Source organism: Eurosta solidaginis, chromosome 1, assembly GCF_040869045.1.
Source record: "Eurosta solidaginis isolate ZX-2024a chromosome 1, ASM4086904v1, whole genome shotgun sequence".
NCBI classification, from domain to species: Eukaryota; Metazoa; Arthropoda; class Insecta; order Diptera; family Tephritidae; genus Eurosta; species Eurosta solidaginis.
The window spans coordinates 340,538,144-340,553,725 of record NC_090319.1 but is presented as its reverse complement, the minus strand read 5'-3'; the positions used below and the strand labels follow the sequence as shown (position 1 = coordinate 340,553,725).

The following is a 15,582-nucleotide window of genomic DNA, read 5'->3' as shown; positions in this document are numbered from 1 at the left end:
TTGGTGTCAAATGCACAAAAATTATTAAATAACTGACTTAACTTATAAGTGGTCAAAGCCTAACCTAAAATTATGTACTCGTTTATTTCTCAATCCGTTTTATTATGTCTCATTTCTTCAACTAATAAACTTCCAACATATTGGGCAATGAGATTTGATGATATGACCACTTTGGTCATTCAACTCCCTGCTTCCGTGAGAAATTTGGGGTCGCCAGAGCTATGCCTGCTAAATAAACACCAACACCTCGAATACGTGAGGTTGACAGTTTTGTTCGATAAACTATGAATTGCGTTGGTATACCCTTGAAAAGGTTCCTCCGCTACACAATCCTTTAAGTGTCAGTTTCATAGCTTTCAATCCTTTTCTTAAATTTCGCATCTTGGCACTTTCCGCTTCTCATTAGCGGCTCGCACGTCAAGTTATGCTGTAGGCAGCTCCCTTTCTTTCCGTAGTAGTGTGCCATTCTTTAAGATATCAAAAGTTATCTATGATTCGCTGTTGTTTCATAAAACCCACTTCACGCGTTTCGACTACAAGTAAGTCTGGTCGCCATATTGGTACGTTAAGCCTTACTAGCAGTATTTTACTGTTGCATAGACTTAATTTAAGTAAACATTTCATTTCTATTCTTCCGTAGAAAATACGCGATTACGAGAGCTTTAAAATGACAACGCTGCTCATTCCCAATGTTATGGTGGGCCTACGTCACATCTGGACTATGTCCAGCTATTATTGCCGTGATGACAAAATGCAAGTTTTACTATGCCAAATCTCCAATGTCTTTATACAGAAAGTCAAGCGTATCATCTGCTTTGAACACATATTCAGGTAAGTTACTACACCATAGCACTGCAATGCAAAAGGATGGGCACTATCAAGCGAAAGACTTAAATTTGCAAATTTGCATTTAAGGATCTTAGAATACAACAACAACAAGAATATGGTTAGGTGTAGAATGGAATGGAATGCTAGTATGTTTATAGTCTTCACGAGACAACATTGTTCATGACAACTGTCAATGGCGATTTTCCTGTCGATTTACCAACGAGAAGGCTCGACTTGTATTGCGGTACTTGTGCAAGAGAGGTGAAGTGCTTGTGTGAAGAGCAAAGCAAGGAGTTGCATGGTGGATATTGCAAGTTTTGTGTTGACGGCATGCTTTTTCTTCTCTCTACGTGCACATTTTTCGCTAAACAAATTTACACAACACTTAGTGTACGAGTGAAATACAATTTTGGGTGATTCTACCTTGCGTGTTTTGTATTAGAGCAGTGTTGCACAGTGCGGACAGAGCTGTGATTCTATTTTAAACAGTGCTGGAAATTGCGAAGGAGCGAAATCGTAGTAAATAACAAAACCGTATTAAAAATTCAAATTATGTTTTAGATTTCTTAAACATACCATTTCAATGTGAAAATAAAGGCTCATTTACATTATTCGATTTTCGCGTCGATTTTTATTAACAAACTGACCAAGGCTGAACTATATGGTTGGCTCATCTCACCTTTGTTCAGATCGTCAACAGCTGCGTATTGGCGTTAGGTGAATGGAATGGAGTGAAAACATAAAACTTAAAAGATTTTGTGTGTTGTAAAAAAATGTTGTCAATGTGTTGGTTCTATTGCGAGTTTGCCATCTTCTTTTGACAGTCCCTACTCCAGTGCAAAGAAAAAAATAAAATCAGCTGATGAGATAAGCCAACCACATATTTGAACCATGAAACTGACCAGGAGAGAAAAATACATTCTTATGCATGGTTTTCACTACGTCAAATTTAAATTTGACCACAAACTTCGAATTGTCAATTAAAATGGTTGATTATACATCCTTAAAAACTTTTGGCGTCCTTTTTGACTACAAAGTGACAACTAAATTGGCTAATACATAAGTGAAAACGGCTAATGTCCAACAATTTATTTTCGTCTTTCAACAGGCGTCCCATCAATAAATAATGCCAAAGCGTGTGAAACAACGGGAAATAATGAACACAAAATTTTAGCGTGGGTTTTGACCACGCGCTGCTTTATCGACTTCGAGGCAGTAATGTAACATAATGGAAACGATTTTGATTCCAACTGACCAAAAGGTCAGCTTGTGGTAGTTTTGATGTCAGTTATTTTGGCCTAATAAAAACCAAGCATTATACTCTTATTCAAAATTAGTTGCCAGAAATTTTGTAGTAGGTCCTGAATAAAACTTACGAGTGTAGTAAATTTCAAAATTTTTCGAAAATTTAAAAAAATTTACTACGATCCCAGTGAAGTTCTAACCCTGATTTTGAGTGTAAGCCAGTTCTGTTGTTCACTTACTAATATTAACAATATTTGGCAGCGGTTTAACAATTTCCGTACCTAATCATAAGCTCTTGTCACCCCTAAACTCGATAAAATACATTCAGCTGTTAGCGTTGTTGATTTTGACAATTGGCAATTTATCATCATTATTTATTAAAATGAACACTCATAGAAAACCCGAAAATGCCTTATTCTAGCTTTACTTTAGTTCTGCTTATTTCCGGTTTATGCTCGCAACATTTAAGTGAGTTCCTCAGCATGGTCTAGGCCCTAACCAGCAAATTTAAATCTTTACAGGGAGTGTATTTTAGTAACGATGTATAGTATGTTATAATAGGACTGGTAACTCCTTTTACCACATTATTCCTGCAGATCCGCATATCATAATACAATACGAGTACTTAAGGCATAGATTGATATGCTCGGTATCTCAAAACTGATCGGAGATATCGAAACTTGTGATTATTTGTGTTCTTTGCTGCAGTCTCTGAATATATGATATTATGTAATTATGTATACATGAATGATAGTATATACATATTTCTAAATTATTAAAAATATTTTATTGACCTACCAGAGCCATATTTGTATTCATACATTTTAATATTGTAACGAATTTAGTGCAATTCCGCTTATTTGCAACCTTCTACTAACGTTCGTATCGCTAAACTGTTGAATAAATAACTCCAATTCTCAATAATGCAAAATGGTCTTTATTAGACTACTTTAAGGTACTTGACAATAACACGTATACTTCGCAAGTTATAGCGTGCTTAAATCAAACTGATTTCCCATGACTCAGCTGGTCCTGCCTTTATGCTCTTCCGTTTCCTCGTCGGCATACTTCTTGGCATTTCTCCTTCTAGAATTTACTACTTGTTTACTAGCTATAAACTCACCAGCTATAAACTACAGATGCATGTTTATAGCTTCTCATATGCGCGTGAGGCTCTCAGATCTATGCATGTGTTTGTGCATATCTTTCCGCTTCTTGTATGTAGATACAAGTGACTGCTTAGTATCGGCTTAGAGATGATAGTATGCCTTAATGTTGCTAATATTCGTCACAATATATTCTGTATACCTGGTATGATATGTACAAAACTCCAGAAGTATCGTTCTAGTAGTTCAATCGTGAAAGTTTTTCTAAAATAAGTATTCATTATTCATCAAAATATATTCCATCAAAGTAAAGCCTCGGCGAAATGAAAATAGCCCGAAAAGCTGTTTAAGATGGATATAGCTTAATAAGTAGCGAACCCTGAGAGTTCTTCACTTTTGATGAGAAGCTTTTCACAGTTTGCTAACCTGCTGCCGATGTACGACTTCTTCTTCTTCAGCATCTTCGATGGTGTAGGCGAGAAAACCGCAATTGATGTATCTTGAAAGAAGTATTTTATAGTCGTGCTTATAAATATTTTCGCGAAGGTGTTTGTCTTAAAAAAATGTGTAAGTGTATGGCTTAAATATTAAAGTTTTTTTTAATAACTAGTAGGCAGATTCACTTGTTGTAAGAGTTGCAGCAAACCGATATAGATAACTACTGAAAGTGTTTCTCTTCGTGGCATTCATAATCCTCACCTTGGTACTTCCGTTCATATTTTATTCCAGTATTTATTTTAGTACTCCCCGCATTTTTTCCTTCTTGTCATTCATCTTCCTCGTAATCTTATATGTTTTGGGTTTTTTTTTTGCTTTCGTCTTTATTCCTCTATTTGCACTCCTTTTTTTTATTTCTTGCCATCTATGTCTTTGCTTCCATCTCTTCATTATCGTCCTATTCTCTATCTTTGTCCAAGTTTTCGCTTTTCGTAGTGTCTTATTCTTCGCCTTCTTTGCCATCGCTTTAATTTATCTGAACTCTAATTTTATTTGTATTAAAAATGGTCGAATGGTCAAATAATAATTACGCCTACTTTGTCCATATCAAAAATTTCGAAAAATGGGGCCATGCATAAACAAATACTGGCAATGTGATGAAAGTTGGAGAAAGCAATAACTTTATAACGCAAAATAAAAACTTAGTAAAAATTTGGGAAATGGGCGTGGTATCGGCTACCTTTAGTGAAAGAATATTTTAAATTTTTTGATTTAAGGGGCGAGTGCTCTATTTCTTAATCTGAAAACTATTTTAAAGCATATTTCAATTATTAATTTATTAAATATTTTGGGAAAAAATTAATTCAACGTGACATCAGGACATGCACTGCTGCAATGATCGATTTTTTGACAAAGCCTCTCGACCAACGTCACGTCATGCCAAAACGAAATTTTATCCAAATTACTTTCTTTGTGTGTGTGGCGAATATTAGCAAATTCGATACATTTTTATGCCATTAGTAAATAAATTATGTATAGTAACGACAGCAATGTAAGCAAATAAGACAGCAACGCACACATGTACACAGTAACGAAGAGAGCAGATGACATTACTCACACATATACATAGAAGACAACAGCGAATATGAGCTTCAACAGATGAAAGAAATAAATAACCAATCAATCGAGAAGACTGCTTGTAAAAGATCTAGATCAGTGCTCTTCAAAACTGAAACTGTGACTGTGTTGGTTAGTAGAGCATTATGATCACATCTGTAGGTATAGTTGTTGATCAACGAGCAATGAAGCAGGGCGAACGAACGCATTGTTTGCTAACATTCGAAAAATTTTTCGTAAATATGCTATGAAAATATTATTTTATAACATAAGAGTACCAAGAACTGAAGTAAAATATAAAGGTAGCATTAGAAATCTTATGCTTTTTTTTGCAAAATATATTACCTTAAAATGCGTAAATAAGCGAACGAGGCAACTCAGTGTATAAGCGACGTAGTCCAAATGATGTTGAATCAGTTTAATTTTGACATCTTATAAGTTAATTACGCGAATACATTGTGAAGTTCTACTACGATAGCAGTACTGCTAATAAAGAGCATTTTATATGTAGAACATTTTAGTGTATTTGTTCGATAGTTAAGTGATTCGAACGAAAACAGAAGAATTAACGAAATTCGCAATCTTAAATTCTTGTTTCTTCTTCTTAGTTATCTTGCAAAACTGCTTTGTAAAATAATTACTTTCGAAACACTATGGAAATATGCATCAATGTTAGGTTGTTATTCGTCAATTCTCTAACTGCAGTGTGCATTCTATTGCATTCAACCTGATAAAGAAAAAATTTACTTAAACTGATTATTTAACCATTCCTTTTATTTCTTTTATTTTACATTTCCTAATTTTCATTACAGTCGCTCTGCCAAATATACCTACGAGACAGCGACCAATTGTGCAAATTTGTTACGTTGCTGGAAGAGTGCTTACCTTGCAAGCCGTTCGTATATAGAGAGCTCTGGAGTTGGCTCTCGTTGGGAATTCGATCGTGCTGCACTCTTTTCCGAAGTCGATCATATTTGTCATATAAGTCAAGATATTGCATACATTGGACGCGTTTTTATACAATATGAAAATCTTTTTGGACATCGTCTCAAGTCACTGATCACCGATCCGTCTATTGTTGATGATTTGATGAAGAAAGTATATCGTTTGTTGGATGAAATGCTTTCTAATGTCGATTATGACATTTTTCGACCTAGTAATTATGAGAATTGGGAACACACATTGGCAATGTTCAATGTGCGTTTGAAGGTCGTTGAGGATGATGCGAAGGCTGTAATTGAGCGTAGCATAAATACATTACGTTCATCGGATATGGGTTTAGAATTGATTAAGACCATTAATGAGATAGATACACGTGAAGAATTGGCGGAGTTCATATCGACAAAGCATGAAAATATATTGCGATTTTTTCAAACTGAAATCAATTCTGTAGAAATGACATTTAATGTGGGTATTTTTTTAATTTTACATAAATTGTTTTAACTCTGTTTTTTATTTCATAGTTGGGCACAATGCACGAAATTTTTATTTCCACTAATATAGCGCGCTTTGCCCAACTATGTTTTACTATATTAGAACTCACAAGAGTTTCGTATTCATTGGTAAATTCTAAGCAGTAAGTTGTTTCCATGGTTTTCAATATAAATTTATTTTCAAAAGTAGCTCGTACGACGAAAAGAAGACTTTGTGAATTGCCCTTATTTATAAAATTTATACAGGTTTCGGATAGTTTAGCAATTTGAGTTCTTAGTTTGAGTTCCTTTCGTAAATTATTTCAGTATTGCTGACCTTGTTTTGGGGTTATTTTGAAAAGCTTCATTGAATAGTTTGTCTCTTGTGGACACTTCAGTGAGAAAAACTGCTCCTTTATAACTGACTTGACCGCTACGATAGTGGAGCAGACCTATATAGCTCTGCACGGTATGTTCACACTTAGTTATCCTCTGTCGGCCTGAAATCGTAGATTATTTCCGTATTCCGAAAACGTCGACTGTTGTTGTTTTTACTGATGCTTGTGCCCTCCCTTCTTGCTGGGTGACACGTGGTAACATAAAAAAAAAAAAAATAAATATAAGGCGCGATAACCTCCGAAGAGATCTAAGGCCAAGCTTCTCTTCCAATTTGCGTCGTGCTCCTCTTGATTTTCCCTACAAATTGGCCGGACGGGACCTACATGATTTTATGCCGACTCCGAACGGCATCTGCAAGGCAGATGAGTTTTCACTGAGAGCTTTTCATGGCAGAAATACACCCGGAGCGTTTGCCAAACACTGCCGAGGGGCGACCCCGCTTAGAAAAAATTTCTTCTAATTGAAAAACCTTATTTCTAAAATTTTTGATGTTGCTTTGCCCGGGGTTTGAACCCAGGGCATCCGGTGTGGTAGGCGGAGCACGCTACCATCACACCACGGTGGCCGCACGTGGTAACGTTTCGAATAAAAATTCGAGCGGCGACCTTTTCATCCCCCTATGAACTTAATTAGCTTCTATTCCCAGCTCTCATCGGTACCACTTTCCTCTTTTGTCCACAGCCAAGTTTATCATGGAGCAGGTGATATTGCCAAGACCGACACGAAGAGTCAGATCGAACATAAATATGGCGGTTATAGAGAGGGCCACTCAATAAAAGCAGTAACTACGAGTGTTTTTCAAACCGTGCTCATGTGATGAATGGCAATTCTTAAGTGTGTCTCATTACGGTAGCCTCCTAATACCTAAAACCCCTGGTTGTAATTAGTTTTACTGGGATATTGGAGAATATGCCACAGCCAACCTATTCTATCCTATACTGGTGAGTACATTATTGAATTTAAATTCAAGTTTAAGTACTAAAACTGTTGCTGAACAGCGTCCAAGAGTTAAGGTGTGACCACAACCCGGGGCCGAATAGTCCAACCCACGATGTAGAGATGGCTGAGGTGGAGATTTCACAGGATGAATGTCCGGTGGAGTCTCTATCAGAAAACTTGCCTGGCAATGAACAGAGGCTTCTCACCTTTCCAGTAAGGCCTGATAAGTCTAGCCAAGCTGTGGAGCATGATCGGCACACGTAAGCAGTTAATGAGATCAAGTATGAACCCCCTACCCCCAGAGGGTTAGAATATACCCGCGGTAGGTATGTATGCCTGTCGTAAGAGGCGACTAAAATACCAGATTCAAGAGGTTATGTAGCGCAACCTTTTCATGTTGCCAGCGCAATATATAGATTCTCCAAACCCAATTGTCAACCTCACATTCGAGCGAGAATCCCGTTTCACTAACAGACGAGGCTCTGGTGACCCCAAGCTCCTCATGGAACTTGGGGTGGGGAGGGAGGGATGGCCTGAAGATTTAATGTGGCCTTATAAATCGTTCCCAAGATGGTCGGGCTAGCACCTTAATGGAGCTCTGTTACGGGAGCGTACCGGATCTGTATCCGGCAAAGGACCATCACATCGGTAACACTCCCCAAAGACTTCGGGGAGCAACCTTATCGCTACAACAACAACAACAACATGACGAGGGCAGAGAAGTCGCCAAAGATATATTGTATAGAGAACTGTTCTCATCGATTCCGACAAATGTTTAATCGGATACTAATATATACAATTTTGACATTTGCATCAAACTTAATAAACCATTCAATTTCCATGGAAAGTGTTAAAAGTGTTTTTGATTTGGTAGTAGAATAAAATCACAAATGAGTTTGGTTTGTGATTGGAAGTCGGTTGAATTTAAGCCATATAGTTCTACCAATGCTTTTGTTGAGCTACAACTAAGCCATGCGGTCATTGTATGTGATTTTTTTAGCTTGGTTGGCCAAAACTCCCAAATCCTCATTTTGTCAAAACCATGTCCAACACATGATGGGAGAAGAAATTGAGGTTTACGTACCCAAAATATCACCAAAATGTAACGCACCCAGTTGGCTCCACTGCATTAAGCGATCCTCAATAAAAAACAAAATGCAGGCACATTTCTAATGAACTCATGCATGAATTTCATTCGGTAGGCAATCCCTTACAGATCGTAAACTTCTCAAATGTGTTGTGAGTACTTATATATAAATAAACTGGTTTGAACTTGAGAAAGACTAGATACCGCCCTTTTCGTAGATAGGCTAATGCTCCAAAGTATGGTTTGAGTGGGCCCCTCTCTCTTTGTTATGCCCAAATCCGCAACTCGATATTTTGAAGAAACAGAAAAAATAACAAACCAATATTGACTATTTTTTTGTGCCAGAAGACAACGGGCGGATCGCAGCCTTACGGTCATAATTATTTCTCATCTCCGAGCTACATGGTGAGTCCGTTCCCACTCTTCAGTCGGTAAATTCGAGGCAAGACCACCAAATATATTGGCAATGTTTTATATCTGCTGGTAACTTTGAATCATCGTATCACCATTCACCGACCCATTAACTATAATCCTCAGCTCACCATCAGTCATTCACCGGTGCATCGTTCACCAGTTCCTCTTACACTAGTTCCCTCTACTTCTACTGTTGACTTAGGGTCCGATACAATACACCTTCTTTCATCATTCACTATGTCACCATCACTTTTTTCCATTGGTTGCTTCGAATAAATGCCTACTGCTAACTGAGATCTCCGAATAATTTACTATCATATATGTGATGACAAAGGTCTACGTCGAAGAAAGAAAGTCTGAGCTTTACTTTGACATAAAAACAGTGCAGCTTATAAAAGCTCAAAGGATAGGCTATGTTATTAGAATGAAAGAAGATGCTCGAGAAATTATTCTTATTGACACCCGAATTCTCATTAAATTTGGAAGAATAGGTTAGACATCAGTTATCGCGAAATAGAGATAATGGGCGTTTGTTTAAAGTGAAAGACATTAATTAGCTGATGTTGGACAGTTTTGGTAGACTCTCGATTCGTATACGAATGTTGCGCCAAAAACCAATTCTATCAGGATGGTACCAATATAAACGAAAAGCCTTATTAAGCCTGTTATCGAAATGGTATAAATTTGAAATCATTGAATAGTTATTGGTTTCCTTCGACAATCTATATATTTTTTATAGGCAATCAATCATTTTATTATTGGAAAGTTATCGAGCTGTTATCGGACTGATACCGGTTTATTATCGAACAGTTGTCGGCGTCATATCAATTTGTTATCTACTATTTATTGGTTTTATACAAACAAGTTAACGATAACAATATTGCCATCAATTACAATGTTATCGTCGACTTTTTGGTTCGTTTTAAAACACCTACCGAATACACTTTAATATAAAATCGATAAAATACCGGTAACTCATTGATAACAAACCGATAAGGAACCAATAAAAAGGCGATGACTCAAGGATAGTTTCGCAATCAATTTTAAAACGATAAATCGTAGATATCGCTTGCTATCGATAAGAAGCTAAAGTATTCCCGAAAGGCTCAAAATCTTTTCGAGATAATTGCTTAGTATATATGTACTACATGATCCCGCAGATAGCCGAACTGATTTCGGAGTAGGTCCTGAATTTGTTACAGAATGCTACAAAAAATCATATCAAAAAAGACAAGCAGTTTGAATGTTGACTTTTTTATAAGCTTTTATTTAGTTTCACTTGGCGGTTGTATGTAATGAAATCTTGCAAGTTAAATTTGATATACTTCCTGGTGTCCGATTGAGCTGGAATTTTGCACACATGTATAATATTACTTTGCGAGAATTCGATAACGTAATTGTTAACAGAGTTATCGGTAAAGATTTGTATTCACAAGGGAATAACAGCCTAAGTCCTCAAGAACGCAGGTAACTTCGCTTTGTTTGTTTATGCAACAAACGTAGAAGTTAGGCTGTTATTCCTCAATGTTGCATACTTTTTGTTGCAAACTTTTCTGCGCACTTAATTTTGTTTTACAGATTTTTGGCGATCACGGTTGCCACTTTGGGTCCATTTGGACCAAAAATGGTCCCTTCCAACACCATTTGGAACACTGGTCCATTTTCTTCAATTTTGGTCCTTTTTAGGCAGTTGCCACGATTTTGGTACTTTTCTTTCTTTTTCACTCAGGTAAAAATTCACGATATTTCCCAAAAAATTTGCAGCACATTCGTTAACCCACATATAATTTTGAATTTACTTGAATGGATTTCTCACCACAAAAAATTGCTCAGTCAATAAAAATGTACGAGAACAGTGACATTTCACCTAGGAAATAGTTTAGGCGAGGCATTAAAAAGAAAAGTGTTGGAAAACACACTGTCGTTAATTGTTGATGAAACAGCCGACTTATGAAAAAAACTCTTGTTTAATATTTATAATAGTAATGACTAGATATTTACATCGGTTATTAAACACTTAGTGAAAGATTTTTGTGACTAGTAGAGCTAAAAGTATGTATTTCATATGCACTTGCGCCTCTAAGAAATTTGGCAAGGCTAGCAACTGATGAAGCTTAGAGTTTAATGAATTGAAAACTAAGTATAAGAATGAAACTAATTTATTTTGTATTAAGTGTACTTGCCACTTACTTAATTCAAGCCTACCGAGATATATTGAGAGTTTATGAAGGCGCGTCGATATTTAAATCTTTTTCACCCAGCACAAGAAATATTTTAACTGGAAGGCAGAAATACCTCTTGAAGGCGATAACTTCATAGATGTACAACGAATGCGATTAAAAAATTATATTTTTATATTCTGCTTTTGAAGCAAATGCAGAAGAGATTTGAGTTTGAAAGAAATATTTTGTGTAAAATTATCCCCGTAGGTGCTAGCATTAACCCCTGATGCCAGGTATCAAAACTCATACCTACTAAATCTAGGCTATGATATAAAGTTTAAACGTTAAGAGAAAAAGTAAGAATCTAAAGAAATAGAACTAAAAAATTGCGTAGTTTCATTTATGCTCTACTGAGTTTTCCACATAGTTCGACCAGAACGCATATTTTTGAACCCTTCCTTACTAAAACTCAACTGCGCTATACATTGTATTTCATTGCAACCAAAAACTTAATGCTGGAACTAAAAGCTTTGTGAGCAAATCTAGGTTCTCAACGGTAGGTTGGTGAACGACATACACCTATTCTATGAATGTGAAAATATAATACCATGAACTACATTTTATTTTTTTGTTCCTTGAATTTAAGCAAAGTATTTATTATGTCCAGTAAAGATTTATATAGGAAACCGTGGAAACATCCTAAAGTTTTTTATTTTACAACGAATACGACCTTCTTATATACCAATAAAATAAAACAAAAATTTGGTCCTTTTTTTGAGATTTGGTCCCTTTTTTCCGTGAATTTTGGTCCCAAATGAAAACATGGTGTGGCAACCGTGTCGGCGATGGAACAGAGCAGAGATCTGCAATGAGTAGTTGTAAACTGAACGTGACATAGGCAAAGTCACAATAAAATATGATTTTAAGTTAGTTAACACTCGAATAGAAGAACTTGACTGTTCAAAGTTGACTTCGAAGTAACCTTGTATTGTTGATGCAATAAAAGAAATAGATAGGATGAGAAACGTTACAAATAACTAAGTAAAGATTACATAACTTTTCTAAGAACAAGCTTCTATTACTTGTTAATAAAACGAACTAAAAAATAAAAAATAAAATTAAAGAAAAAAAAAAACTTTTTTAAAAATAAGCTTTTATTATTGATTAATAAAATTAACTAAAAAGTAAAAAATAAATTGACTGTAAGAAAATATAACACTTTATAAGTTCATTGTAACCTTTAACGATAATTAAGCTTTTTCGTCTGCCACAAAAAAATTCCATATTGTACATAATTATATATTTTTAACATTAAAACTTTACACCTAAATTATTAAATCTTAAAGATTATATCACAGTCCTAATTGTTCTAATAGAAGCGTGTTACATTGTGATAGCAAGAAAAAGAGGTCCTAAGTGTTCTTAATTATACCATCAAAATTTAACACGCTTTTTATTAGAGCAATTAGGACTGTGATATAAACTGTAAGATTTAATAATTTAGGTGTAAAGTTTTAATGTTAAAAATATATAATTATGTACAATATGAAATTTTTTGTCGCAGACGAAAAAGCTTAATTATCGTTAAAGGTTACAATGAACTTTTAAAGAGTTATATTTCTTTACAGTGAATTTATTTTTTACTTTTTAGTTAATTTTATTAACCAATAATAAAATCTTATTTTTAAAAAAGGTTTTTTTTCTTTAATTTTATTTATATGTCCGTTTTCAAGCGGATCGGTCTAATATAAATGTATATGTATGTATGTATATGATAAATATCTATCAAGTACCTACTACGTATTTTATTGTAAATAATTCCTATCATTTTTGTTTTTATTAATTTCCAATTTCACGCTTACAGAAAAATCGCAAAAACCCACCAATCGGTAAACATCAACCATTCCGAATCGGCTGTATACAGTGGGCGCGTCTGTTGACCAATAAACTAAGAGTCTCTGTGTTGGCATTCAAAAGGGTAAACGTTCAATTATTGCTCACAGGCATTTTACATGCAAAGTGAAAAATGGTAGCTGGTCGGTCTTAATTGTTGTTGCTATTGTAGATTGTGGTTTTCATTTTTGTTTTTTTAATATATTTTGTTTTTTTTACGGACAACTGCGAGGAGTTTGTATTTTTGTGTAATTTTCTTGTTTGTACGTGTGTGTGTTATCGTAACGCGCAGTTTACAGTTAAATTTTCTTTTACAAATTTTGTTTTTTGCTTGCTTTTTAAATTTACTTTTTACATTTTTGTACTGTTAATATTTTTTGCTTAATTGAAATTTCAATTTAAGTTTCTCTTTTTTGTTTTTTTTAAATTTTTATATCAACATACATGTGTCTATATATGTACAGCAGCGAGCACCAAAATAGAAGTGCCAAATAAGTTAAGTACGTCCTTTTTATTTTCGATAATTTAAGGAAAAACTTCATGAATTTTGTATCTGAAACTATACAAGCCAATCTGAAAACCGATTTCGAAAAAATTCGAAAACATGAGGAAACTGAGACCTTTTTTCTTTTCGATAATTTAAGAAAATACCCTTACAAATTTTGTAGCTGAAACAATGCAAATCAGTCTTGAAATCATTTTCAAAAAAATCGAAATTTTTTTAAATTTTTCGAACTTTTTATATAGAGTTTTAAGAATTTTATTGAGTACGCAGTTTTGTAGCCCAATCAATTTAAGTCTCTCAAGGTTCGCTCTGATTATAAACATTTTTTTATACTCAGTTGAGCAGAGCTCACAGAGTATATTAACTTTGATTGGATAACGGTTGGTTGTACAGTATAAAGGAATCGAGATAGATATAGACATCCATATATCAAAATAATCAGGATCGAAAAAAAATTTGATTGAGCCAGGTCCGTCCGTCCGTCCGTCCGTCCGTTAACACGATAACTTGAGTAAATTTTGAGGTAACTTGATGAAATTTTGTACGTAGGTTGCTGGGCACTCATCTCAGATCGCTATTTAAAATGAACGATATCGGACAATAACCACGCCCACTTTTTCGATATCGAAAATCTCAAAAAATTGAAAAAGTGCGATAATTCATTACCAAATACGGATTAAGCGATGAAACTTGGTAGGTGAGTTGTATTTATGACGCAGAATAGAAAACTAGTAAAATTTTGGACAACGGGCGTGCCGCCGCCCACTTTTAAAAGAAGGTAATTTGAAAGTTTTGCAAGCTGTAATTTGACAGTCGTTGAAGATATCATGATGAAATTTGGCAGGAGTGTTACTCTTATTACTATATGTCCGCCGAATAAAAATTAGCAAAATCGGAGAACGACCACGCCCACTTTTTAAAAAAAAATTTTTTTTATTCAAATTTTAAAAGAAAAGTGAATATCTTTACACTATATAAGTAAATTATATCAACATTCAACTCCAGTAATGATATGGTGCAATAAAATACAAAAATAATAGAAAATTTCAAAATGGGCGTGGCTCCACCCTTTTTCATTTAATTTGTCTAGGATGCTTTTAATGCCATAAGTCGAACAAAAATTTACCAATCCTTGTGAAATTTGGTAGAGGCTTAGATTCTAGGACAATAACTGTTTTCTATGAAAAAGAGCGAAATCGGCTGAAGCCACGCCCAGTTTTTATACACAGTCGACCGTCTGTCCTTCCGCTCGGCCGTTAACACGATAACTTGAGCAAAAATCGATATATCTTTACTAAACTCAGTTCACGTACTTATCTGAACTCACTTTATATTGGCGTAAGAAAAGAAAAAAAAGAAAAAAATGCCATAATTATATACCAAATACGAAAAAAGGGATGAAACATGGTAATTGGTAATGGTATTGGTTTATTGACGCAAAATATAACTTTAGAAAAAAACTTGTTAAAATGGGTGTGACACTTTCCATATTAAGTAGAAGAAAATGAAAAAGTTTTGCAGGGCGAAACCAAAAGCCCTTGGAATCTTGGAAGGAACACTCTTCGTGGTGGTACCCGACAGATGATGTTCTGGATCACCCTGGTCCACATTTTGGTCGATATCTCGAAAACGCCTTCACATATACAACTAAGGGCCACTCCCTTTTAAAACCCTCATTAATACCTTTAATTTGATACCCATATCGTACAAACACATTCTAGAGTCACCTCTGGTCCACCTTTATGGCGATATCTCGAAAAGGCGTCAACCTATAGAACTAAGGCTCACGCCCTTTTAAAATACTCATTAACACCTTTCATTTGATACCCATATCGTACAAAAAAATTCTAGAGTCACCCCTGCCCACCTTTATGGCGATATCTCGAAAAGTCATCCACCTATAGAACTAAGGCCAACTCCATTTTAAAACACTCATTAACATCTTTCATTTGATACCCGTATCGTACAAGCAAATTCTAGAGTCACCCCTGTACCACCTTTACGGCAATATCTGGAAATGGCGTCCACCTATAGAACT

At 35.1% G+C, this 15,582-nt stretch overlaps 1 protein-coding gene across 1 annotated transcript in view; it reads left to right on the top strand.

Annotated features, from left to right (window-relative positions):
• The first annotated feature begins 652 nt into the window (after positions 1-652).
• The window catches only part of Dhc98D (Dynein heavy chain at 89D), a 322,849-nt gene continuing 307,919 nt past the window's right edge, over positions 653-15,582 (top strand). The window contains exons 1-3 of the mRNA XM_067773518.1: positions 653-831; positions 5,546-6,140; positions 13,011-13,124. Of these exons, the coding sequence (XP_067629619.1) occupies positions 668-831; positions 5,546-6,140; positions 13,011-13,124 (873 nt within the window). The 5' untranslated portion in view covers positions 653-667. The remainder of the gene's footprint in view (positions 832-5,545; positions 6,141-13,010; positions 13,125-15,582) is intronic.